The sequence below is a fragment of the Phyllobates terribilis genome, unplaced genomic scaffold (assembly GCF_046119375.1).
Source record: "Phyllobates terribilis strain yellow unplaced genomic scaffold, ASM4611937v1 Scaffold_2__4_contigs__length_985480577, whole genome shotgun sequence".
Lineage (NCBI taxonomy): Eukaryota > Metazoa > Chordata > Amphibia > Anura > Dendrobatidae > Phyllobates > Phyllobates terribilis.
In genome coordinates, this window is record NW_027362762.1 from 443,593,698 (window position 1) to 443,620,242 (window position 26,545).

The window sequence follows — 26,545 nt, forward strand, 5'->3', positions numbered from 1 at the left end:
CTCCCATCCATACAATTGATCACGTGCTCATGACGTCACGGAAGGTCCTTCAAGTCTGGAGGTTGTAGTGTCTGCGCTGATGTATTTGGGGAGCCGCTCTTGTCCTGTCTCATTTGCATTTGCCTAGGCTGATAACACCGAACAATAGCTGCGTGGCACAAGTGCTGTAGTGTATGAGTACATATTAATTTATGGGCTGCTTTTCTACTTGTGCTCTTATTAGAGAATTGCTTAGAGGGTAATTCCCTAGGACACTTGACATGCCATTATTGTGTGAGTGAACGTGCTGTGATACTGGTGCAGGGAGGATGCGTGGCCATAACTGCCTCTATGTCAGGTGTCTAACGTGTGTCTTATATTATAGGCGGAATGCAGGCGGCGCAGCTGTAGGATGGAGACGTGGAATACGCCTTCCCCTGCCTGCTCTGTGGTAAAGTTACTGTCCTCTCCATTCTGCAGCCATAAAGCGGTCCTCAGATCTACAAATATTGTTAGTTGGGTGTGATTCCCACTACTAGAACCCCACTGTGAGCCAGACACTGTGTCCTCCACCGATCATCAAGCCCGTGGCCAGGGGGAGATGACTGGAGTGTACGCTGTCGCTCAGGGAACCTGTCAGCAAAAGAAATGTCTTTACCTGCAGGCACTGTGGTAATCTGCAGGTGAATACATGTTCAGCAGTGTAATCAGAAGGGCGGCTACAGGGAGAAAGTGAAGTTATGTCCTCCTTGTAGCCGCTCGCTTCCAGTCATTGGGAGGTGCAGGTTGCTGGTCCAGTGACCGCTCCCGACACGGCGCCCGGACGGACAGCCCACTCACATACACCCTTCACTGCTCTATGACTGATTTCATACCATTCATCCACAGGTATAACCCCACCTGCTGCAATGGTGATTTTGAGAGAAGGACTTTGTCCTGGACTAACAGCTGAGATTATTGCTGTACTGAAAAAGAACCATGTGAGAACAGGTAGGACCCCCTGACCTCCCATTCCGTCTTGGAGCTGGGAACCACTCACTTTTTCAACAGAGGATCTTTTCACCATCAGGTTTTCTAGTATGAAAAAAATAACTGCGGTTTCTCAAGTATCTCCTATGAAACAATAAGTGAAAAACAGGCAGCACACAGATGGCATCTGTTGTCAGATTTGTATAGGGACCCATACTTTCACTAGCAAGTTTGATCCATGGCTCAGATCAAATTTGGACAGGTCTTTGTGATTTCGTGTCCACCCAGTCTGCATAAAACACATACATGTGAACAGCCACATAGACTATAATAGGTAACAGTTCAGTCCGTGAAAAACAGATCACGTCTAGAAACTATCATCTGAATGAGTCCCAAGAGTAAAATCAGACAGCGCTGTTATCTCAGATTCAGCAAAACACGAGCGTCTGACTGCTTGAGGTTGTTGCTTAGATGAACATGCTGAGGCTAGATGCACACTGCGTCTGAGCACCTGACCTACAGCGTATGCTGGAAGCCTTTCATCAGACAGGCTAAGCGTTTGTCTTTTCAGTCTCGATCCGGTATGCAACTGCAAACTGCTTGTTTAATTGTATAGGAAAGCACAGCAGACTGTGGTTTCCTATACAGAGGGTCACTGTAAAGAAACGTGTACCATGCAATATACTTTTCTTTACAGTAGGTCCCTATGGTGGACAGATGCCTTGGCATGCATCCTGACTGTGCACACTACTGGGCACATGCCCCCTGAGTGTAAGTGCCCAACAGTGGGCAGTGTAGTGAAATTGATTGTAAGTAGTTGTTTAGCTGTTTCATTACTGCAGGAGTGCCAGGTTGATTAAATTGCCCTTATTTAATTTAATTAGGGTCATTATGTAAAAAATGTCCTGTGAAACCATGTTTTTTTATGCAAAAACCCCATGCTGTTGACTTCATCATCCACATCATGATTGTGTCACATGCACCATCTAGCTTTATCCTAAAAGTTCTGTTATGTTCGTAAAATAGCATGTATTTTCTTCCAGCTCATTTCACTGTATTTCTACCATCTGCTTATTACTTGACTTTATTAAACCTTATGGGAGCAAATTAAAGAGGACCTTTAACCTAATTTTTCATGTTAAACTGGACACACAATGTAATAGGTGCTGTAGAACAGAATAAGAGGATTTTTTTTTCCGTTTTATTTCGCCTTTCTGATGTCCTTTGTGGGGGCAGGGCTGGTGTCTACTCACCAGATAATTTTATAATATGCACTGACAGCATGCTCTCTTGCCAGCTCGTCAGTTCACATCAGAGCCGGCGAGGGAGCACACTTGTCACTGCATTAAAAAGTACACGGTAAGACTATGTTGTCCCATAGTGATCAGTTAGAACAGATCCAGCTGCAATCTGTTGGTATCATAACCTCATTTACATTTTTGATCCAGAAAGCAAAAAACGGATTCGTTACAAATGAAAGAAAAACAGATGGTTGATTAACGGATCCGTTTTCCATAGACTTTAATGTTTAAAAAAAAAAAAAAAAAAAACGGTTACAGCAAAGATCAGTTATTTAAAAACAGACTAAAAAGTTGTGTCTGCACAACTTTTTTGCCAGTGGATTGTTGCTGGATCCGTTGTAACTGATCTCTACTGGACATGTGAACATAGCCTAACGAGAACCTACTGAGCATAGATCGGAATTGACAACCGACGCATGCTCAGTAGAGCAGGGACTAGCCCAGCAATTGAAACAGACATCACTGGTGATGCTACGTTTCAGGGTGGGGGAAGAGGCTGTGGCAGTAACCGCAGCCTCTGCCCTCTGAGGATGTCTCTCATTTGAGTATCCCAGCATGCACTGAGGGTTCTCAAGCGAAGCGTCACAAAGAGAAAGTAGGAAAAAAAAAACTAAAGCAGTTAGATACTAGTAGTGAATAGTGTTGAGCCACCCCCGTAGTGTTCGGGTTCGGTTCAGTTCGTCGAACACCTTAGAACACCGTCGAACACCGTTAAAACCAATGGCAGGCAAACAAAAACACATAGAAACACATAGAAAACACCTTCAAAGGTGTCCAAAAGCTGACAAACTGCTCAGAAGACACTCTCTTTAAAAAAGCCGGCCGGAAAATTCAGCAGCGGCATACACCGGTACCCGACAATTTAGGCAAGAAGGAATAGAGCATCACACATAGATTAGATAGATAGAAACATGTCAGTCACATATATATGAAGTACAGTGACAGTGTTGGTTACTGCACTTGTCATTTAGTGTAAAGGATTTATTAAAAAAAATATTAGTGTTTTCATGCACCGTCTCTTTAAAAAAGCCGGCCGGCAATTCAGCAGCGGTACCCGACAATTTAGAACAGAAAGAATAGAGCTTCACACATAGATTAGATAGATAGAAACATGTCAGTCACATATATAATAAGTACAGTGACAGTGTTGCTTACTGTACTTGTCATTTAAAATAAAGGATTTATTAAAAAAAAAATTAGCGTGGGGTTCCCCGTAATTTTAGTCTCTAGCGGAGGTCAAGCAGACGGCTGGGGCAGATGTTTGAAGCCTGGGAAGGGGGTAATACCCATGGAGCTTCCCAGGCTACTAATATCAGCCCCCAGCTGAATACCTAGCCTTTACTAGCTATTAAAATGGGGGACCCCCCAAAAAAATGACGTGGGGTACCCCCTATTTAATAGCTAGCAAAGGCTAGGCAGACAGCTGGGGGCTGATATTAATAGCCCAGGAAGGGTGCCATGAATATTGGCCCCCTCCCAGGCTAGAAACACCAGCCGTCAGCCGCCCCAGAAATGGCGCATCCATAGGATGCGCCAATTCTGGCACTTAGCCTCGCTCTTCCCACTGCCCTGTAGCGGTGGCAGTGGGGTAATAGGGCTGGGGTTGATGTCAGCTTATAATGCCAGCTGACATCAAGCCCAGGTTAGTAATGGAGAGGCGTCTATAAGACACCCCCATTACTAACCCCATAGTGAAAGTTAAAAAAAACACAAACACCCAGAATAAAGTCCTTTAATTGAAATAAACACACAATTCTTTATTGTTCTAAATTAAACCATACTTACCATCACGCCCATTCCAGCTGAAGCCAACGATCTCCTGCAATAAAAGAAAAATAATAAACCAACATCATCCTTACCTTTCCATGGTTCCCACGACAGCTTCAGCTCTGCTACATCGAGATGACAGGCTGGACCGCAGCAGAACGCTGCCATCCAGCTTGCCATGCCGCGGACACTGAGAAGCGCAGGCTTGCTTGCGCTCCTCAGTGTCTGGCTGTGACGGCATCCAGATGAGCCGAGGTCATGTCCAATGAACTCGGCGCACCTCATGCACGTCACTGACAGCGTGGGAAAATTCTCCTGCACTCAGCGCTTCAGCGTGGGAGAATTCTCACGCTGAAGCGCTGAGTGCAGGAGAATTTTCCCACGCTGTCAGTGACGTGCATGAGGTGAGCTGAGATCATTGGACATGAACTCACCTCATGCACGTCACTGACAGCGTGGGAAAATTCTCACGCTGAAGCGCTGAGTGCAGGAGAATTCTCCCACGCTGTCAGTGACGTGCATGAGGTGAGCTCATGTCCAATGAACTCAGCTCACCTCATGCACGTCACTGACAGCGTGGGAAAATTATCCTGCACTCAGCGCTTCAGCGTGAGAATTTTCCCACGCTGTCAGTGACGTGCATGAGGTGAGCTGAGTTCATTGTCGGCTCATCTGGATGCCGTCACAGAGAGACACTGAGGAGCGCAAGCATGCCTGCTCTTCTCAGTGTCTGCGGGATGACAGGCTGGATGGCAGCGTTCTGCAGGTCCAGCCAGTCATCTCGATGTAGCAGAGCTGAAGCTGTCATGGGAACCATGGAAAGGTAAGGATGAGGTTGGTTTATTATTTTTCTTTTATTGCAGGAGATCGTTGGCTTCAGCTGGAATGGGCGTGATGGTAAGTATGGTTTAATTTAGAACAATAAAGAATTGTGTGTTTATTTCAATTAAAGGACTTTATTCTGGGTGTTGTGTTTTTTTTAAATACTTTACTAGAAATTCATGGCGGTCATGTCTAATACTGGCGTGACCCCATGAATTTTGGGCTTAGGGCCAGCTGATAATACCAAGCTGGCCCTAACCCCTTTATTACCCAGTGAGCCACCGCACCAGGGCCCTGGATGAGTTGGGTACAGCGCCAGAAGATGGCGCTTCTATGAACGCGCCATTTTCCGGGGTGGCTGCGGACTGCAATTTGCAGCGGGGGGGGGGGGCCCAGAAAGCTTGGGCCTCCCTGCGCTGCAGATTCCAGCCCCCAGCTGCCTAGTTGTACCTGGCTGGACACAAAAATAGGGCGAAGCCCCACGTATTTTTTTTTTAATTATTTCATGAAATTCATGAAATAATTAAGAAAAAAAGGCCTTCCCTATATTGTTGTGTCCGGCCAGGTACAAATAGGCAGCTGGTGGTTGGGGGCAGCCCGTTCCTGCCTGCTGTACCTGGCTGGACACAAATATAGTGCGAAGCCCCACTTAAATTTTTTTAAATTATTAAAAAAAAATTGACGTGGGGCTTCGCACTATATTTGTGTCCAGTCAGGTGCAGCAGGCAGGAACGGGCTGCCCCCAACCACCAGCTGCCTATTTGTACCTGGCCGGACACAACAATATAGGGAAGGCCTTTTTTTCTTAATTATTTCATGAATTTCATGAAATAATTAAAAAAAAAATACGTGGGGCTTCGCCCTATTTTTGTGTCCAGCCAGTCCGCAGCCACCCCGGAAAATGGCGCGTTCATAGAAGCGCCATCTTCTGGCGCTGTACCCAACTCATCCAGGGCCCTGATGCGGTGGCTCACTGGGTAATAAAGGGGTTAGGGCCAGCTTGGCATTATCAGCTGTCCCTAAGCCCGAAATTCATGGGGTCACGCCAATATTAGATATGACCGCCATGAATTTCTAGTAAAGTATTTAAAAAAAACACAACACCCAGAAAAAAGTCCTTTAATTGAAATAAACACACAATTCTTTATTGTTCTAAATTAAACCATACTTACCGTCACGCCCATTCCAGCTGAAGCCAACGATCTCCTGCAATAAAAGAAAAATAATAAAGCAACATCATCCTTACCTTTCCATGGTTCCCATGACAGCTTCAGCTCTGCTACATCAAGATGACAGGCTGGACCGCAGCAGAACGCTGCCATCCAGCCTGTCATCCTGCAGACACTGAGAAGCGCAGGCTTGCTTGCGCTCCACAGTGTCTCTCTGTGAGGGCATAAAGATGAGCCGAGGTCATGTCCAATGAACTCGGCTCACCTCATGCACGTCACTGACAGCGTGGGAAAATTCTCCTGCACTCAGCGCTTCAGCGTGGGAGAATTCTCACGCTGAAGCGCTGAGTGCAGGAGAATTTTCCCACGCTGTCAGTGACGTGCATGAGGTGAGCTGAGTTCATTGGACATGAGCTCACCTCATGCACGTCACTGACAGCGTGGGAGAATTCTCTTGCACTCAGCGCTTCAGCGTGAGAATTTTCCCACGCTGTCAGTGACGTGCATGAGGTGAGCCGAGTTCATTGGACATGAACTCGGCTCATCTGGATGCCGTCACAGAGAGACGCTGAGGAGCGCAAGCAAGCCTGCGCTTCTCAGTGTCTGCAGGATGACAGGCTGGATGGCAGCTTTCTGCTGCGGTCCAGCCTGTCATCTCGATGTAGCAGAGCTGAAGCTGTCGTGGGAACCATGGAAAGGTAAGGATGATGTTGCTTTATTATTTTACTTTTATTGCAGGGGATCGTTGGCTTCAGCTGGAATGGGCGTGATTGTAAGTATGGTTTAATTTAGAACAATAAAGAATTGTGTGTTTATTTCAATTAAAGAACTTTATTCTGGGTGTTGTGTTTTTTTTTTAACTTTGACTATGGGGTTAGTAATGGGGGTGTCTTATAGACGCCTCTCCATTACTAACCTGGGCTTGCTGTCAGCTGGCATTATAAGCTGACATCAACCCCAGCCCTATTACCCCACTGCCACCGCTACAGGGCAGTGGGAAGAGCGAGGCTAAGTGCCAGAATTGGCGCATCCTATGGATGTGCCATTTCTGGGGTGGCTGACGGCTGGTGTTTCTAGCCTGGGAGGGGGCCAATATTCATGGCACCCTTCCTGGGCTATTAATATCAGCCCCCAGCTGTCTGCCTAGCCTTTGCTAGCTATTAAAATAGGGGGGACCCCACGTCAATTTTTTGGGGGGTCCCCCATTTTAATAGCTAGTAAAGGCTAGGTATTCAGCTGGGGGCTGATATTAGTAGCCTGGGAAGCTCCGTGGGTATTACCCCCTTCCCAGGCTTCAAACATCTGCCCCAGCCATCTGCTTAACCTCCGCTACAGCCTAAAATTATGGGGAACCCCACGCCAATTTTTTTTTAAATAAATCCTTTATTTTAACACTAAATGACAAGTACAGTAATCAACACTGTCACTGTACTTCATATATATGTGACTGACATGTTTCTATCTATCTAATCTATGTGTGATGCTCTATTCTATCTGTTATAAATTGTCGGGTACCGCTGCTGAATTGCCGGCCGGCTTTTTTAAAGAGACGGTGCATGGAAACACTAATATTTGTTTTAATAAATCCTTTACACTAAATGACAAGTACAGTAATCAACACTGTCACTGTACTTCATATATATGTGACTGACATGTTTCTATCTATCTAATCTATGTGTGAAGCTCTATTCTTTCGGTTCTAAATTGTCGGGTACCGGTGTACGCCGCTGCTGAATTGCCGCTTTTCATGTTTCACTGTGAGCACAGTTCCCATCGATTTGGGCAATCACTCTAATGCCACAAACACCATGGCTGTGGCATTACAGTGAGTGGCAGGCAATCCCTGCATGATTGGTGCTCAAAATAGCGCCAGACATGCAGGACACGCTTTTGGTGCACGAACAGTTATCGAACATAACCTCGAACAGCCGAATTTTTTGCAAATCGTTCGGGTTCGTCGAACAACTCGAACACCGCCCAAAACAGCTCGAATTTGAGATTGGCGAACAGTTCTAGTCGAACACCGCTCATCTCTAGTAGTGAAGGAACAATAGGGAATTTTTAATTAAGGTATATTAGAAAAGAGAGCTGATTATTCCATAAAATGGACTGATATTTAGAAATTAATTGTTCGTTTCAGACCACCCCTTTAAGGCAAAGGTTTGATAAATGTTTACTTTGTACTGTATATAAAGGCATTATACAGGAGTAGACAAACAAGGCTGCTGTTTTCCAAACGCAGTGCCACATCTGTCATGGGCTATTGTACTTCAGCTCCATTGAAGCAATTGGGGTAATGTTGCCATACAACGCACAACATGTGAACTGGTGTGGCAGTATTTTTGAAACAAAACAGCCATGTTTTTCTAATCCTGTGCAGTTCTCACTTTACAAGCAGGAGAATTTGCCAAATCTTGGAGCTGAGCTGTAGTTAATCACAGTCTATTTTCTCCTCTTAGAGGCTGTAATTTGTCAGTGGTAGGATGGGCTGTCATGATAACCAGGGATAAATGGTTTCGTAATAGGAGAGTGATCAGAAATGGTTATTATTGCGGTAACTACAAAATGTACTTTTTCTTCCCCGTTCTTTGTAGTGGTTGATTTGGTGGCATCTGATTTAGAGGAGCTTGCAAGGAAATGCTGTCTTTCATACAAGGTAAAATACTGTCTGACAATGAATTTGTATCCCTTTAGCATTGCTGCCATTTGCAGTCCCATGAAGATAGAACAGTGTTCCCTAATCTGTGGCTCACCAGCTGTTTAAAAGCGTTACCTATCCTTGGCTCCAAGGAGAGCAGAACCATCTCACCTGACAAATGAGGTCGATAATCGAGAAACGAGTATTCCTGAGAGGCTCAGGAATCTCCTGATTATCGTCCCATCTAAATGGGCCTCTATAGTAAACCGCAGTATGAACAGTCTTTAAATTTCTGATCGTAGTTTTTACAATAGCACTATGAATCGTGATCAAAAATAAATTATAGGTGAGTCATTGATATTTTTCTCCATTTATGTGAGCATTGTAAACAGTCCGTTATACCTGATTGTCATCCAGAGCTTCATCTAAAGACCCCCATACACATTAGATAGCTGTCAGCCTTGCGATGGTATGGCCAGCAGGTAGTTTGCCTGAATCCTCCATACACAGGAGGACTCCTGTGTTATTACATAGGAGAGCCGATGCCAGTCATTTCTGGTAGTAGCTTATCTCTTAGCGAACAAAAGGATCAGCAATCCAAAATCAGATATGTTGGATCCTTACATCATCTTTCAGGGACCCCGGTACACAGACTGTTGGGCAAACCTGTCAATGTAAGTGGGCTTGGCCGACATTAGTCTAATATGAATTTGTCTGCTGCTAGCTGACTTTGTAGGGTTTCATATGTCACAGGGCAGCACGGTGACTCAGTGGTTAGCACTGCAGCCTTGCAAATCCCACCAAGGACAACATCTGCAAGGAGTTTGTATGTTCTCTTGCGTGGGATTCCTCTGGGTTCTCTGATTTCCTCCCACACTCCAAAGACATACTGATAGGGAATTTAGATTGTGAGCCCCAATGGGGACAGTGATCTTGATGTCTGTGAAGCGCTGTGGAATTAATGGCGCTATATAAGTGAGTAAAATAAATAAATAAAAAACCCTTCGTCTGTTCTTTATTGATAGCGTTGGGCCAGGGATTTATGAAGCGGAATGTAGCAGCTTAGAGAAATTCTCCTTATGAAGGCACTAATACATAGCTAATATGATAATTCTATGACATATTTTATTTTAGACCCTTGTGGCTGTAAGACGTGTGCTGCTTGCTCAGTACTCTGCATTCCCTTCCAATGGAGCAGATTTATACGAAGAGCTGAAAGCTTCTAAAGCAATCCTTCCCACCGGCAACAAGAAGTAAGAGGATGCAGTGTAAAGTAATGGGAAACTTTGAAATGCATACTAAAAGCCATTAAATGTTTCCTGGGTCTTCTGTTATACTTAAAATGCGGTGGTGGGGGAAGTAATAGTCTCCTGGCACTGATTGTAGATACTATTGGGACAGGTCTAGTAAAAAATAAATAAAATGAGGAACTGTAGTTTTCTTTTTTTCACTTGGGAATAGAAGGCTTTCAGGTACATTACCTAAAAGTTTGGCACGCTACAAAGATTGTATATTTTCTGTATTGCCCTGCCATGGGGTAGTGAGTGGCTACGTGAATTTTTACATATCCATGTGAAGCTAATACAGTGTGAAACCTAGGTGAATAATCAGTCTACATTAGACATTGCTGCTCAGTATTCACCATGTAAAAGTCTTTCTTCCTATTGGTGACACTGTTTTTTGATTAATTGCATGGAAGAAATGTGACAATGTAAACAGAGGTTCTGAAAGGTAGAGGAAATATCATCCCTCTTCTACCAGGTATCACCTTACTCCAGGGGGAGAAATATCACACTGCTGTCCTGAAAGTGATAGGGACCTGAACACAGGAGGTTAATAGAGGGGGAGGAAATAACTAGAGGACAAAAGGGAAAACTCTGCCATTCCTAGAATTCTGCTGTTTGCCTTCTGAAAAATCAGGTACAGTTAAATTATTGCATTTTCCTATCATTTCCTAATCCCCTGGGATTAGTAAAAGTCATAAAGATGATGAAGTCTGTGTCATCTGTTTCAGAGGGTAAAAGTACAACTTTTTAGGGTAGTGCATGTAGAATAGATAACCTGCTCTTAAATGAAGCTGGTGGTCTCTAAAGTCATCCTGTGTACACACTTAAAGGGGTTGTCTAGCCTTAGCCTACAAGTGTGCAGTGACTCTGTGTGACTGTAGACTTGTGGGCATGTGACCGCAAGTATGTGATTTGCATACTTCCAGCCACATTCCAACTAGACTGTCCGGCTGCGATTAATACACTTGGATTGAGTGAGGCCGCGCCTATCCAGTCGGCATATGACTGCATGTATGCAAATCACATACTTGCGATCACGTGCGGCCGCTACCAGAGAATCCTAACTGTGCGCAGTGTGTGATGTGAGGATTCACACATCTGCAGGTATATCGAATGACTGCAGACTTGTAGCCTAAGACCGGACAAAGAGTATTATACCGCACATATTGTATTTATTATATTCATTTTGTTCTTTGTTATGCAGACTAGACCTCCTCTTGGATTCGGGTCTATATACAGGAGAAGTCACAGAGATTGCAGGGGCACCTGGCAGTGGTAAAACACAGGTTGGAAATAAAACAATTTTGGGCATTTGTAATTATTACTTTATCATTGCTAAAATATTATTAAAACCACAACTCCAAAACTGCAGAAAGTCCTAAAATGTTTGGCATGTTTACAAGAAGCCTTTATTGAAGGTGTTTTCTGATTATATAAGTCATTGTTTGGCTTTGTCCCTGTTCCTCCATAAAAAAAATATATATTTACTTTGTCACTGTAAAGTCGAGATCCCATCAGCCTCTTGCAGGCCTGAGCTGAAGCATGTACCAAGCATGAATACTTGGAAGAGAATTTTTCAGGCGATTCATGCTACCCAAACCACTGGCAGCATGAATTGCAGCCAGTTATATGTATTTTTTTTATCAGAAATGCTCCAGTGTTTCAAAGAAAGTATATTTTGAAGATCTGATCGAGGACCATAGCCGGAAACAAGACTAGTTCGGTGCCCCTCTGCAGATGACGGGTCTCTTCCTCACGTGTACATAGGGAGAGACCTGTCAATCACCTCTACAGCGACTGGAAGAGCCGGTCGAGAGTAGTGCCAGACTAGATTGAAAATTCTACCGGGGACCATAGGCAGAAACCAAAGTATCGTTTTTCAGAGAATAATATACCTGCTGGAGTCATGCAGCCAGGCTGCGATTCATCCTGCCCGCCATTTGGGCAGCATGAATCACCAGACAGGTTCTCTTTATGTGTTCTTGTCTGAATAGGAAATAGGATTTTCCAGCATTGAGATAAGCAACATCTGAAGGGGTTTAGGGCCTTGAGGCCCCGATTCATCAAGACCAGTGATGTTCACTGCACTTTTAATGAGGAGTTGTGCTGGAGTCAGACGCTCCTGATTCTTTCCACAAATCTTACTCCAGTCAGAGTAAGGGCTGTTTCACACATGCAATTCGGTCCGATGTCTGATCTCAATGCAGACACTGGCCTGAGCGTGACAGCTTCATAGAAATATATGAAGCTGTCATGCTCAGGTTGGGAAAGCCGCGGCCAGTTACTGCATTGCGATCCGATATCGGACTGAATTGCACGTGTGAAACAGCCCTAAGACAAGTCATGAATTAGAGGAACTGTGGTGTCACACCTCTGTCCCACTCCAGTTCCGCCCATTTTTGCGAAGTTGGGCAAAGCTGACATGACATGGAAACGTCCAAACTTCGCTCAGCATAAAATTTTTTCTTCTTTTCAAAGCGATTTATGCCAGATTCATGTCTTAATCGCGTTGATGAATTGGGGCCTAAGACTTTGTTATGAAATCTTACTTTAAAGGGAATGTGTCACCACAAAATGATCTATTGTTTAAATCAGGGTTTTATAGTACATGTATTTAAAAAAAATTGTCAAATTTTTTTTTTTTTGTCACTATCCTTATAGACAAAAAAAATCCTACAATTCTAACAATGGCCACTTGGACTAATGTAAGACTCTTGCCTCCTTTTGCACACATGGACATAAGTAGCAATAGACTGACTTAGGATTAATTTACAGTGACCGACTCGTGGCACAATACGACTGGCAATTGGGAACTTTTACCAATCGGCAGTCGTTTAAATGCCCGTTTACACAGGCAAACGAAAGTAAACTACTGTGTTTTTCGGACTATGAGACGCATCAGACCATATGAGACTCATAAGACGCACCTAGGTTTTAGTGGAGGAAAATAGAAAAAAAAATGTAAGCAAAAAATGTGGTCATGATGAACTGTTAAGGGGGGGGGTCTGCTGCTGACACTGTTATTAGGGTAATGTCCCCCAATTCTGTTAATATCCCCCATCCTGGTATATATGGCCCCCTCCTTCCTGTTATACGTGGCTCTCATCCCCATCCTGATATGCATGGCACCCTTCATCCCTCTTCCTGGTATGTATGGCACCCATCATCCCTCTTCCTGGTATGTATGGCACCCTTCATCCCTCTTCCTGGTATGTATGGCACCCTTCATCCCTCTTCCTGGTATGTATGGCACCCTTCATCCCTCATCCTGGTATGTATGGCACCCTTCATCCCTCATCCTGGTATGTATGGCACCCTTCATCCCTCATCCTGGTATGTATGGCACCCTTCATCCCTCATCCTGGTATGTATATGGCCCCCTCATCCCTCTTCCTGGTATGCTTGGCACCCCTCATCCTGGTATGCTTGGCTCCCCCTGATCCCCATCAGGCTGCACACAAAAAAATAAACAATTATACTCACCTCCTCTCCTCCAGTGCTACGTCCTGCTCTGCTGCCGACAGGGATCTCACTGTGTGAGCCATGCATGGCGTAACTGCCATGCGCCCTCACACTGTGAGATGGTCTGCCAGAATAGTCACTGCTCCTCACGCCGGGACTATGGGCGTGGGGAGCAGTGACCATTCATTCTCCGTAATAGCGCGCACACTGTACGCTCAGCACGTCTCCTGCTGTCTCTCTGCGGTCTGTGTGCCGGCTATTAAATTCTTTGAATATTTACTGCAATCCACGCCCATGGGCGTGGGGAGCAGTGAGTATTCATTTTCTTTAGCAGCAGGCACAGTGTAGGGTGCAGCAGTGGCTACTGCCTCCCGTGCCCCACTCCGCTGCCGCTCCACCCACAGCCACAGTGTTTGTGTGTGTGTGTATATATATATATATATATATATATATATATATATATATATATATATATATATATATATACATACATGAATTGGCCAATTTATGCGCTAAGAACCTCCGTTTTTTTGTAAGTAAAGTTTATTGAGTAATAGCACAGTTTAAATCAAATGTTTTTATTGTCTTTATGTATTTTGGCCTTAATGGAGTACTGCTGGTGCTGCTGCGCCCTCTTTTTATATATCTTATTCAGTTTCTGCAGCTTGCACCTGTTCACATTTAGGATGTGCTGGTCAGTTCTTTTTACATATATATCTATCTATCTATATATATATATGTATGTATGCATATATTGGACGTACCCCCCACTTTCCTCCAAAATTTTTGAGAAAAAATATGCGTCTTATAGTCCGAAAAATACGGTATGTGCATTGAGCGATCTGTAATAGATTGCTCAGAGCACATAGGCTGCCATAGTTTTGGCATTGCGAGTCCTGTTCACACAGGACGATGTCCTGCCAATAGTGATGATTTTTTGTGCTGTGCAAAACATGATTTCACCCGATGAACGTTTTGCTCGTTCATTGGGTGATCTGCAGCCTGTTTCCACAGAAAGATAATGCTTAACCATGCTTGTTCACGATTATCTTGCAATGTAAATTGAGCTTTACACCCTATCTTTTGTATAGAAGCATTATTTGAGAATGCCTTATCTAGGCAAAAGTCCTTGAGAAGGCAGGGAAAGGAGAGGCATCACCTATTGTGATGGATCTTGTGTTATCTGGTGTACATAGAGGTGTTACTTTGCATTGTAATCCTGTCTATGAAATGCTAATGAGGCTGCTGATCTCTTCTGTACAGTACATACATTCTAGCAGAAGCCATATGAAGGACAGGTTTGGTTGTCCCAATGAAGAAGTCAGATGACTTCGAAACGTGTTGATAATAAACCGCACAGAATTTTCTTCGGTCTCCTGGATTCTTCCATTGGTCATCATCAGCAGCGCAGTTAACCCATTTCTTTCCATTTCTGTTGTTCGTCGGCTCTCCATTGTGGGCTTTCAGCAGCTGACATTTCTGAGCTACTATAATCGTTGTGTTTCACACAACCCTATCAAGTGAGCACCTTCTCACACCCTATTATCCTCTATCACCAGATAAGACCCTATTTCAGATATTGCACTTTATACTGTTTCTCCAGCCTTTTTCCAATTAGCATAAGGCTTAGACACAGTCAGAACATTGCAAGATTTTTTTTTTAATATGTTTAACATTAAAACCTGATTTTAAAAATAGATATTTTTGCGATGACCCATCCCCTTTAATGGGTAACTGTTATTTCAGATAGGTGTGATATGTCAAAGGGACTTTCTAAAAGTGTTAATCAGCGAGGACTTATATGTAGAGACCGCCTGCAATATGTAGACTGAAGGAGAACAATCATTCCCATTCAGACTGTCGGATGCCATATATTGGCTTTATACTTTTTATGTACTTTTTACTCTCTGTAAATGGTTTTTAGGGAGCACTATGCTCAGCAAATAGATTGCACACCTTTTTCTAGCAATTGTTTGGGTCTCATAATCTGAATTATATTGATCAAAATTTCTGTTACCTTATTGTACATATGCACCTGACAGCAGCAACTTACTGTTTTTTTTAATATGTCAGAAATTAAATATATTAAATTTGCTTACTCTTTTCACCTTTTTCGTTACAGTTTTTTTTTCTACAAAATGTATATATTTTTGTTTCTTAGTTGTGTCAGAGCATTGCTGTAAATGTTGCTACCAGTTTACAGCAGAGAGTGTGTTACATAGACACCACCGGGGGCCTCACTGGCACTCGGCTTCTGCAATTAATTCAGGGCAAGACACAACATGAGGATGAACAGGTAAGCAATATGTCAAGTAATCAAGCCACATATTAAATGACTTCCAAACTGAAACTGTGTTCTTGTCCGGACTTAAAGAGGACCTATCACTTGCTGAAAACAATTGAGATGAATACCTTGTAAATACCTTGAGCTCCCCTTATTGTGCAATTCTTTTCCTTTTTGTGTTGTACATCTCCATTGCAGTTATTCACATTTATTGCTTTTTGGAGCGCAGTATGTGAAATCTCTTCTTGCAGGTGAACTGGTGTTTCTTCAGACTTTTCTCTGGGGGCATACACTTTCACCCCTCTGAGACACTGCCAGTCATAGTTTGGCAGTGTCTGAAACTGCTAGATCAGGTGCCCAGCTGTGACTGGCAGCATCTGGAGGGAGGGTTGAAAGCGCACAGCCATAAAAAAGACTGATGAAATTACCACTGCAAGCAGAAATTTCACATACTGAACTCCAAAAGCAACAAACATAAATATCTCTGCATTGGAGTGATGTGGCGCAAAAGAGAAAAGAGCAGCAGAATTAGGGGAGCTCAGAGATTTTTTACAAGATATTTCACATCTAAATCACTTTTAGATGTACTGTTTTGTTTTTTGTATTTTTAATTCTGTTTCTGGGAAAATTATACTGAAGAAAATTTCAAGTTCAGGCAGCAGACTAGCTTAGTAACACCGCCTTGAGACTATAGGTTGGAATAAGATCTGTTCAGCATATTAAAGGGAACATGACAGAGCGATTTTACTACTGACACCAAAGGTACGGCTATTATAGGTCCTAGAATTACAGTTAAAATTATCCCTTGTTTTTTTTTTGTAATCTGAAGAGCCAGCGCTGAGAAATCAAGCTTTGAAGCCACATGCAAGTTAGCCTGTAAGGCTATGTGCCCACATAGCGTTCTTGTAGCGTTTTTGCGGCATTTTTACGGCCGCGAAAGCACTTGTAAAACCGTCTGCCATGCAAAGCAATGTGAATTCGGATGTGCTGTGCTTATGATGCGCTAATTAGCGTGCCGAATTCAGATTGCGTTGCAAAACGCAGCCTGACCAGTTCTACCGCGATTACGCCGCAAATTCGCGGCCATTGAGGAACATTGAAACGCAGCAAACCCGCAGGTATATGTGGATTTGCTGCATTTCAATTAAATTCAATGGCCGCGAATTTGCAGCGTAATCGTGGTGCGTGTGGTACCCAGGATGAAGAGGAGACTACAACTCCTCTTCATCCCAGCTACCATGCTTTATAAAAAAGTTAAAAATAAAAAAAACAAAACTGTATACTCACCTCTCCGGTCTCCTCCCGGCCACGTCCTCTCTCCTCGGTGTCCCGCGGTGTACTTGCAGGACCTGCGGTGACGTCATTTAGTCAGCTGATGGTCACGCAACCGTCACCTGACCGCTGACATCAGCGATAGCGTGACCATCAGCTGACTAAATGACGTCACCGCAGGTCCTGCAAGTACACCGCGGGACGCCGAGGAGAGAGGACGTGGCCGGGAGGAGACCGGAGAGAGGTGAGTATTTTAACTTTTTAATTCTCTTCCTTTTTTTTTTTTTTTTTTTTACTATAGATGCAGCATTTAAAGCATCTAAGTTGGTCACACAATCTAAATCCATGCCAGTTGCATGGATTTATATTGTGTGACCAACTTGTCAAGCACTTTTCCAAGTGATGCTCAAAATCGCTTGGAAAAGTGCTTGAAAAAACTCATGTAAAAACGGTGAAAAAACTCTTCTCCCTGGCAGAAAAAACACATGTAAATCTGCATGCGTTTTTTTTTCTGCTAGAGAGAGGCAAAAACGCTCTGCATCATGGGCACTAACCTTAAGGCTGCGTGCCCACTATGCGTTTTTCAAGCGTTTCTGCCGCGGAATTTCCGCAGCGAAAACACTTGGTAATACGTGCCCCATGGTCCCCAATGATAATCCGCATGTGCTGTGCACATGCTGCGGAAATTTCCGCTGCAGATTCTAATTGCGGAACAATCCACAGCATGTCCATTAATTTTGCGGACACGCAGCGTAATCGCCGCCATTGACTTGCATTGGACCGCGTGACATCCGCATCACTGCATCTGCACAAGCGGATATCACACTGTTCAATGTGCGGATGGTACCCAGGTCTGGAGAAGAGGAGACTCTCATCCAGACCTGGGTACCATAGATGCGTGCGATGTGTTGGGCGGCTCGCGGTGGTGTGAGGACCTGCGATGACGTCATTGAGTCATGTGACAGGTCACGCGACCTCTGACGTCGGCGGTCGCGTGACCTGTCACATGACTCAATGACGTCATCGCAGGTCCTTCACACCACCTCGAGACACCGGGGAGACCGAACGGATTGGAGAAGGAGACCGGGGGCCATCGGAAGGTAAGTATATTCTTTATTTTTTACCATTCTTATTTATTTTTAACTATTACTTGGTCACATTATATAAATCCATGCCGGTTGCATGGATTTATATACTGTGACTAAGTTGTCAAGCACTTTTCCAAGTGATGCTAAAATCGCTTGGAAAAGCTCTTGATAACACGCATGCAGAAATGCATGTAAAAACGCTTGACAAACGCTTCTACCTGGCTGGAAAAATGCATGTAAAATCTGTGTGCGTTTTTCCTGCCAGGGAGAAGCGTAAAAAGTATGTAGCATTTCTGCATCGTGGGCACATAGCCTTAGTGTTGTAACGCACTCTGACTTCTTCAGGTTATTTATTAGTCCCCGTGTGGCACCACCTTGATCTTCAATTAACTGCCTCCTCATGCCAAACCCGTAATACATTGTGTGCAGAATTATTAGGCAAGTTGTATTTTAGAGGATTATTTTTATTATTGATCAACAACTATGTTCTCAATCAACCCAAAAGACTCATAAATATCCAAGCTTAATATTTTTGGAAGTTGGAGTGGGATTTTTTTAGATTTGGCTATTTTAGAAGGATATCTGTTTGTGCAGAATTATTATGCAACTTAATAAAAACCAAATATAATCCCATCTCACTTGTTTGTTTTCACCAGGTAAACCAATATCAGTGCACAAAATTTAGAAATAAACATTTCTGACATGTAAAAACAAAAAAAAATAGTGATCAATATAGCCACCTTTCTTTATGATGACACTCAACAGCCTTCCATCCATAGATTCTGTCAGTTGCTTGATCTGTTTTCGATCAACATTGCGTGCAGCAGCCACCACAGCCTCCCAGACACTGTTCCGAGAGGTGTACTGTTTTCCCTCCCTGTAGATCTCACATTTTATGATGGACCACAGGTTCTCTATAGGGTTCAGATCAGGTGAACAAGGGGGCCATGTCATTATTTTTTCTTCTTTTAGACCTTTACTGGCCAGCCACACTGTGGAGTAGTTGGATGCATGTGATGGAGCATTGTCCTGCATGAAAATCATCTTTTTCTTGAACGATACCGACTTCTTCCTGTACCACAGCTTGAAGAAGTTGTCTTCCAGAAACTGGCAGGAGGTCTGGGAGTTGAGCTTCACTCCATCCTCAACCCGAAAAGGTCCCACAAGTTCATCTCTGATGATACCAGCCCATACCAGTACCCCACCTCCACCTTGCTGGCGTCTGAGTCGGAGTGGAGCGCTCTGCCCTTTACTGATCCAGCCTCTGGCCCATCCATCTGGCCCATCAAGAGTCACTCTCATTTCATCAGTCCATAAAACCTTTGAAAATCAGTCTTAAGATATTTCTTGGCCCATTCGTGACGTTTTATCTTATGTTTCTTGTTCAAAGGTGGTCGTTTTTCAGCCTTCCTTACCTTGGCCATGTCCCTGAGTATCGCACACCTTGTGCTTTTTGATACTCCAGTAACGTTGCAGCTCTGAAATATGGCAAAACTGGTGGCGAATGGCATCTTGGCAGCTTCACGCTTGATTTTCCTCAATTCATGGGCAGTTATTTTGCGCCTTTTTTAGCCAACACGCTTCTTGCGACCCTGTTGGCTATTTGCCATGAAACGCTTGATTGTTCGGTGATCATGCTTCAAAAGTTTGGAAATTTCAAGACTGCTGCATCCCTCTGCAAGACATCTCACAATTTTGGACTTTTCAGAGCCCGTCAAATCTCTCTTCTGACCCATTTTGCCAAAGGAAAGGAAGCTGCCTAATAATTAAGCACACCTTATATAGGGTGTTGATGTCATTAGTCAACACCCCTCCTCATTACAGAGATGCACATCACCAGATTTACTTAATTGGTAGTTGGCTCTCAAGCCTATGCAGCTTGGAGTAGGACAACATGTATAAAAAGTATCATGTGATCAAAATACTCATTTGCCTAATAATTCTGCACACGGTGTATACTAGAGGGTGGAGCAGTCAGTCAAGGAGAGGCAGAAAGTAATAAAGATGATGCAGCTGGAATGCATCAACATTGCCCCTATTGCACTTCAATGCTGATTTGCATAGTGGTTTAAAGCTTGATTTCTCAATGTTAGCACATTTGATTACTATGAAATAGGTAGTATTTTTATTATCCAATGATCCATTCACCCCCATACCACTAGCAAAATCTTCCTGGTTGATTTTCTGTAAAATTTTCCAAGCGATTTTTAGCATCACTTGGAAAGTGCTTGTCAACTTGGTCACACTATATAAATCCATGCAACCAGCATGTATTTATATAGTGTGACCGTAAAAGAATGGTAAAAAATAAATATATTCTTACCCTCTGATGGCCCCCGGTGTCTTGCTTCGCTCCGTTCTCCCTTGCCGGCAGATCGCGGTACACTGAAGGACCTGCTGACGTCAGCGTCGCGTGACTCGTCACATGACTATGACGTCAGCGCAGGTCCTTCAGTCCATCGCTAGCTGCCGGCATGAAAGGACGAGTGCAGCAGGGGCCGCCAGAAGGTAAATATAATCTTTATTTTTTATTTTATTCTTTTTTTCACAGTTTCTGTGGTACCCGGGTCCGGAGGAGAGTCTCCTGTCCTCTAGACCCGGGTACCATCTGCACATTGGAATGCGTGGAATGTGCATCTACATATACAGTGATGCGGAATCCATGTGTTCCAATGCAAGTCAATGGTGGCGAAAACGCAGCGCTTCCGCAAAATAATTGGTAGTGCTGCGGATTGTTCCACAATGATAATCCGCAGCGGAAATTTCCGCAGCATGTGCACAGCACATGGGGATTATCATTGGGGACCATGGCAGGCCTTCTACCATGCGTTTTTTAAGCGTTTCTGCAGCGTTATTGCCGCTGCGGAAACGCTTAAAAAACGCATCGTGGGCACACAGCCTTACTAACATTTTGATACTCCTAGAAGATCCGTTTTCTTCTGAGCTTCAAAGGAGACTAAAAGTTACGCTATATACTGCAGAGGGAAGGGATTAAGGCAATAGGAGTTAAAAATTTAACCCAAAAGTGTTTTCCAGGGATTTTTCAATGACTACCTTACTCTCATTGGCTTTTTGGTAAAGTATGCCATCTTTTCTTGTCTCTGGCTTCCTGTTGTCCTCTTGATATGACACACTAATATTATTGATATATGTATGATTTTATTATAGCATTTCTTTTCTCTTGATTACAGGTTGCATCTCTTGAAAGAATTCAGGTGATCCGCATATTTGATGCCTACAAACTTTTAGATGTACTGCAAGATGTAAGACACAGCTTTTCCCAGCAGGTATGGATGAGTCTAAAGATTAATTCAGAACACATATATAGCTTTCCAGGTGCAGTTTTTGTGAATATATTAACAAGTTGCTTAAAAGCAGTAACCAGGGCTGTGGAGCCGGTATAAAATGGACCGACTCCAACTCCTAAAATATATAATAAATTGGGTAGAGTAGTTCAATGCAGTTTGTGGGGAATATTTTTTCATAAGAATTTGGGAAAGTTATGAAATGTCCTATAAGTGTCTGTCCTATTCCTGATCTAAGGGTCTAGACTTTTAGCTGAGATGAATCTGTGCTGCAGTAAATTCATCACTTTAACATGAGCCATGTATGAGGGAGTCAGATTCATGGAAATTGAGGAGTCGGAGGTTTGGCTTACCGACTCCACAGCCCTGGCAGTAACCTTCTTAAATGTTAGTACCGCAATCAATCAGTTTAGTTCTTTTTGCAATCAATAGCTACTGACCTGCTGTGACTGCAGTGTGGACAGTTTTATGACAGCCTGTAATCCTACTATCATTTGGAGACTTCAGGCTGCCATAAATGACAGAATTTGTTCTTTAAGGTACGAATTATCACTTCATAAATGATATTGCTTTTGTGACATTTTCTGGCTGTCATTGCATATATATCACCTGCCATTCTTTGAGTGACAGACCTTGCTGCAATTATCTTACAGCAAAAGGTAAAATTTCATACTGGAAGTAAGGGCCCAAAACTTTGGTCAAGAAAGGGTGAATCACGCTTTTGGTCAGGTTTACCCATCTGTGTGTGATAGTGGCCTTTGTTGGCTTTGCCTGGAGTTTAGTTTTAAATGTAGATGTCTTTTGGTATTTTTCACATGATGTGTGCATGTGAAAGCTATATATGTAAATAATTACCTTCTTTATGTTCTTAGCTACTAAGATCTGGAGAGACACTTCGACTTGTGGTGGTTGATTCAGCGTGTGCAGTCATATACCCATTACTGGGGGGCAAACAGACAGAAGGTGGGTTTATTTAATTTCTGTTTACATTTCAAGGATTAGAATTGTGTTATTGGGGAAAAAATGAAAAACCTTTCTGTTTTTACTGTTCTAGGAATGGCTGTTATGATGTATATAGCAAAGGAACTACAAACACTTGCACATGATTTCAGCTTAGCAGTACTTGTAAGTGCGGAAAACGACATTTCTGGCATCCCGGGAGTGGGAGTTCAGTAAACATCCAGATTTGAGATTGGGTTGTCTCTGAGAGATGTTGCACCCAAACAATAATTTGTTGAACACCTAAAAATCCATGTTGAAATATGTAATGTCTTCTAAAAGAGTGAAATTTTTAATACAATTCATATACATGAACACTTCACCCCCACTGACCTGCTTGCAATTAGGATGAAAAAAGTATATATACGTGTGTGTATCTGTTTTCTATTGATTCTGTACTCTGCTCTGTTTGCACTCTCAGGCAGTAGCTTTGGCCTATGTCTCTTGAGGGGCGCACTTCACAGAGGTTTTTTGAGCGATCCATGGTTGTCTCAAGACCCAGCCCTCCACCAATCTGCTTTCAATTAAGAAGAAAAAATTGTAAAACTGTTTTTAAAGGCTTAGTTACTTTTTAAGGGAATGTCTCTTTTTTTTTTTTTAAATGTTTCAACTTTATGTTTAACCGTTTATTAATAAGTAAATAAAATTAAATGATGGGGTAGTGGTTATTAACTTTTTGACTGTTGCTGAGTGCAGCCATTGTTGTTTGCTGGTGTGTAAGTTTCAGAGCACGACACTTACACACCACAAATATGGAAGGCATAGAAGAATGCTGTCGGAGTCTGACCCCATCTCTTATATTGTGGCTGCCTCAGTTGTGAACTCTCCGAGGGCCACAATAACATGACTGCTCCACTCAGATGATAATAATAACAACCGGCGAGCACAGCACAGGTCCGGGCACCAAGATTGTGGCTGTGAATGTATCCTATGGTGAGAACGTCACTGGTTGAAGTAACCACCAGTGCCCGAACCTGGTGAGCGCTCATTACTGTGATCTGAGTGCTGCAGTAACATAAGATCAAATCACAGCAATTGTCTTTGAGCCATGTATCTAATCCTATCTTGTGTGATACTGACTGCTAAACTGAGATCTGAGCGCTGCAGCTACAATGATGACTCCTCCACTCTGATCTCTGTAAAGACCGGTGAGCAGCGCCAACTAAGAGAATCAGCTCTGCCAGCAATCCTCAATGACTAAGAAAAATTGTAGGCAATCAGCTCACCTATTCACAGATGCAGGTGTGCACGGATCCAAGTTCCAAAGGGAATAGTCCATATAGCAGAGGCGGTTGATCCAGCACTTCCAATAAAACGTATCACTTCGAAGCGCGTCATCCAACACCTTCAATGTATCTCCCTTGGGACTATTTCCTCAGATAACACACTTATCCATATGTCTTTATGGATTTCTTATGGAATTATATATCTTTTATGGATTCAATTTTCTGATTAAAAATATATTTTTTATTGGAAGTGCTGGATCAATCGCCTCTGTTATATGGACTAATCCTCGATGACTCTGTCCACATCTGTATCACATTGCAGTAACCAACAAAATGGCTCTGCTCCATGATCCAAAACTTTATTCTCCCTTATTTATTTTTTTTTGCAAATGCCCAGGAGCGGAGGGGAGGATTGAAATCACACTTGTAAGCAAATCCCGCCCACTTTTACTTTTTACACTAGGTTTTCATGACAAATTTCAGCAGCTGGTGTGCCCCCCCCATGTTTAAAAGTTGAGAATATAAAAAAAAAATAATAATCACTTTAGATTTTTTACAGGTACACATTTCAGAGATATTATATATATCTCAAATGTTTACTTGTAAAAATTATATAATATATAATATTTTTTTAATTAAAATATACTTTACATGTACATTTTTTAAAGAATTTTTTTTTTTTATGACATTTCCCTTAAGAACTCCCAGCAATATAGATCTGATGGCATCACTTTCTTGCATTTACCAAACTGACAATGTTTGCTGGAATTTTTAATCAGGGAATCCTCTAGAGCTGTTACAGTAGAAAATTAGTGAAACCAGATGATATGACTGGCTGTGCATTGACAATCCACACCCACCCCAGTGGCCAACGTCGGCACAATTTTCCATAAATCGTGCAGCCATTGGCCTCCGTAGGTCGACGTGGTTTGCGAACCGTGCCATCTGGTTTCACTCTTATGGTGGTGTCATTCTGATGTTCGCATTGATTAGTGTTGATTTTGCTTTCCAGGTAACTAACCACATTACCAAAGATGGATCAGCTGGTTTTCGGCCTGCATTGGGACGCTCATGGAGCTTTGTACCCAGTACCCGAATTCAGATACACAGAGATGAGAGAAACAAGCAGAATGGGAATCGTTTAATGTCATTGGTGAAATCTTCTCGACAGGTGGGAGAACTAAATATTGATATTTGTGCGTTTTGAGTGACCAACTAGTCTTCACGTAAGTAGCATACGTGTAGTACTTGGGTGAGCAGATGGTATGGGGAGTTTGTTCTGCAGTATTCTGCAGCTTTAGCTCAGTTGTATTATTTTTTGTTGAGAGAAGGCAGTATGCCACCTAAAATACACCAAAATCATTGCTATTTCTATATGCTGCTATTGCTGTTCTTCTTTATCGGGTCATTATTGTTTAGTGAAATTCCACATTTTAAGTTTGTAAGAGCAGTAAATATGTGTACTCATTCTCAAGAAAAAGGATTTTTTACTTTGTGTATATATAGCTATATGTAACCTAATATATTTCTTGTGTTTTAGCCCACTAATTTACAGGTGGAAGTGGAGATTGGACTTTATGGAATATTAGATGAGAACGTGAGCACCGCTTGTGGATTGTAATTTCATCAGGACTTTCCAATCAGACATTACAAATTACTATTTGAAGCACTCCTTTGGACAAATTACATGGAAATCTATTATTTTGTGGGACTCATTTTTGATTTGTATCGGGTTTTTTTTGACTGTAGCAACATGCTAACGTAATCCTTGATTATTTGGGTATTTGATAACACTGGGTGTTCTATGCAGCACTTCATATGAAATATAGAAATGGGACCAAACTAAGTTAAGTGCCCATACACTAGTTATGTATTAACTTCAGGGGGCATGGCGTCATTTAGCCAGTTTTGATTTCAGCACCCCTTCTAATAAAGGTCATTCTATATTTGACTATATTTCAGCAACCCTACAATTGTTCCTCAGTCTCTTAACTTGATATACCATGCTCATAATGCGACTAATATGTTATAGAAAACATTGATTTACTCACTATTGTCGAAAGATACATTGACACGGCAGATCTCCAACCAGACATGTTTTAGAGATTATAAAATTGGTGTGTCTTAAGCCCCTGTCACACTAAGCAAGATCGCTAGCGAAATCGCTGCTGAGTCACAAGTTTTGTGATGCAACAGCGACCTCAGCAGCGATCTCGCTACGTTTGACACGTAGCAGCGACCAGGCCCCTGCTGTGAGATCGCTGGTCGTGTCGAAATGGCCTGGACCATTTTTTTGATCGTCGAGGTCCCGCTGGGTAGCATGCATCGGTGTGTTTCACACCTTACCAACGACCTCGTTGGCGACTCAGAACTGAGACACCTAGGCATGCATTTGCGTTGCATCGTTATACAGGTCACTACGGGTCGCCGCATCGTTGCTGCGTCGTTTACATCTCACCAGCTACGCTGCAACAATCCCTGCCAGGTCGTATGGTTGTCGGGATCGCTGTAGCGTCGCTAAGTGTGACGGTACCTTTAGCCATTTACACCAACAGATATTTTTGTATATTTATCTGTTGTAATTATCCTAAAATAAAACCCTCCCGTTCTTTATAATGGAACTGTCTTTCAGATATCCGAATATATTGTGTTTAGCAGACATATTTTTTTAAAGATGTCACATTAATTTTTTCCAGTGAGCATTAAGACTCCCCAAGTTTGGAGATTTTAATATGATTCTTAATACACACTTGGATAAAATAAGCCCTGCAAACAGTAGGTCTGATAGTCAAGACATCACTGCTTCACATACCTTCATAACGGAGGTGGGCTGGATTGATTTGTGGAGACAGCAGCACCCACTCAAGAGAGAATTTTCCTGCTATACACAGGCTGTTCGATGTTTATCTAGAATAGATCATATATTTGGAAACAGTACTGCATTTTCAGATTTAAGTAAAATTGAATATTCCCCTAGA

General features: G+C 42.8%; 1 protein-coding gene across 5 annotated transcripts; it reads left to right on the plus strand.

The window, feature by feature from the left end:
• Positions 1-25,540, plus strand: RAD51D (RAD51 paralog D). Of its 5 annotated transcripts, none has more exons than XM_073665461.1 (12): positions 1-61; positions 365-430; positions 868-969; positions 8,602-8,663; positions 9,780-9,898; positions 11,136-11,217; positions 15,555-15,689; positions 21,229-21,324; positions 22,215-22,305; positions 22,397-22,467; positions 24,580-24,738; positions 25,108-25,540. In XM_073665461.1, the coding sequence occupies exons 3-12, from the start codon at positions 888-890 to the stop codon at positions 25,186-25,188; spliced, it is 978 nt and encodes a 325-aa protein (XP_073521562.1). In that variant the 5' UTR covers positions 1-61; positions 365-430; positions 868-887; the 3' UTR covers positions 25,189-25,540. The 5 variants fall into 5 exon arrangements, with proteins under 5 accessions (XP_073521562.1, XP_073521565.1, XP_073521561.1 ...); XM_073665464.1 differs by having other exon boundaries at positions 12-64; XM_073665460.1 differs by having other exon boundaries at positions 18-273.
• Positions 25,541-26,545: the final 1,005 nt, after the last annotated feature.

What these genes read in the sequence shown, in the direction of transcription:
- RAD51D (XM_073665461.1), top strand. Translation starts at nt 888, where the DNA reads ATGGTGATTTTGAGAGAAGGACTTTGTCCTGGACTAACAGCTGAGATT. An exon ending in CACAACATGAGGATGAACAG is followed by an intron (nt 15,690 to 21,228) that starts GTAAGCAATATG and finishes TCTTGATTACAG; the next exon opens with GTTGCATCTCTTGAAAGAAT. An exon ending in ATTTCAGCTTAGCAGTACTT is followed by an intron (nt 22,468 to 24,579) that starts GTAAGTGCGGAA and finishes TTTGCTTTCCAG; the next exon opens with GTAACTAACCACATTACCAA.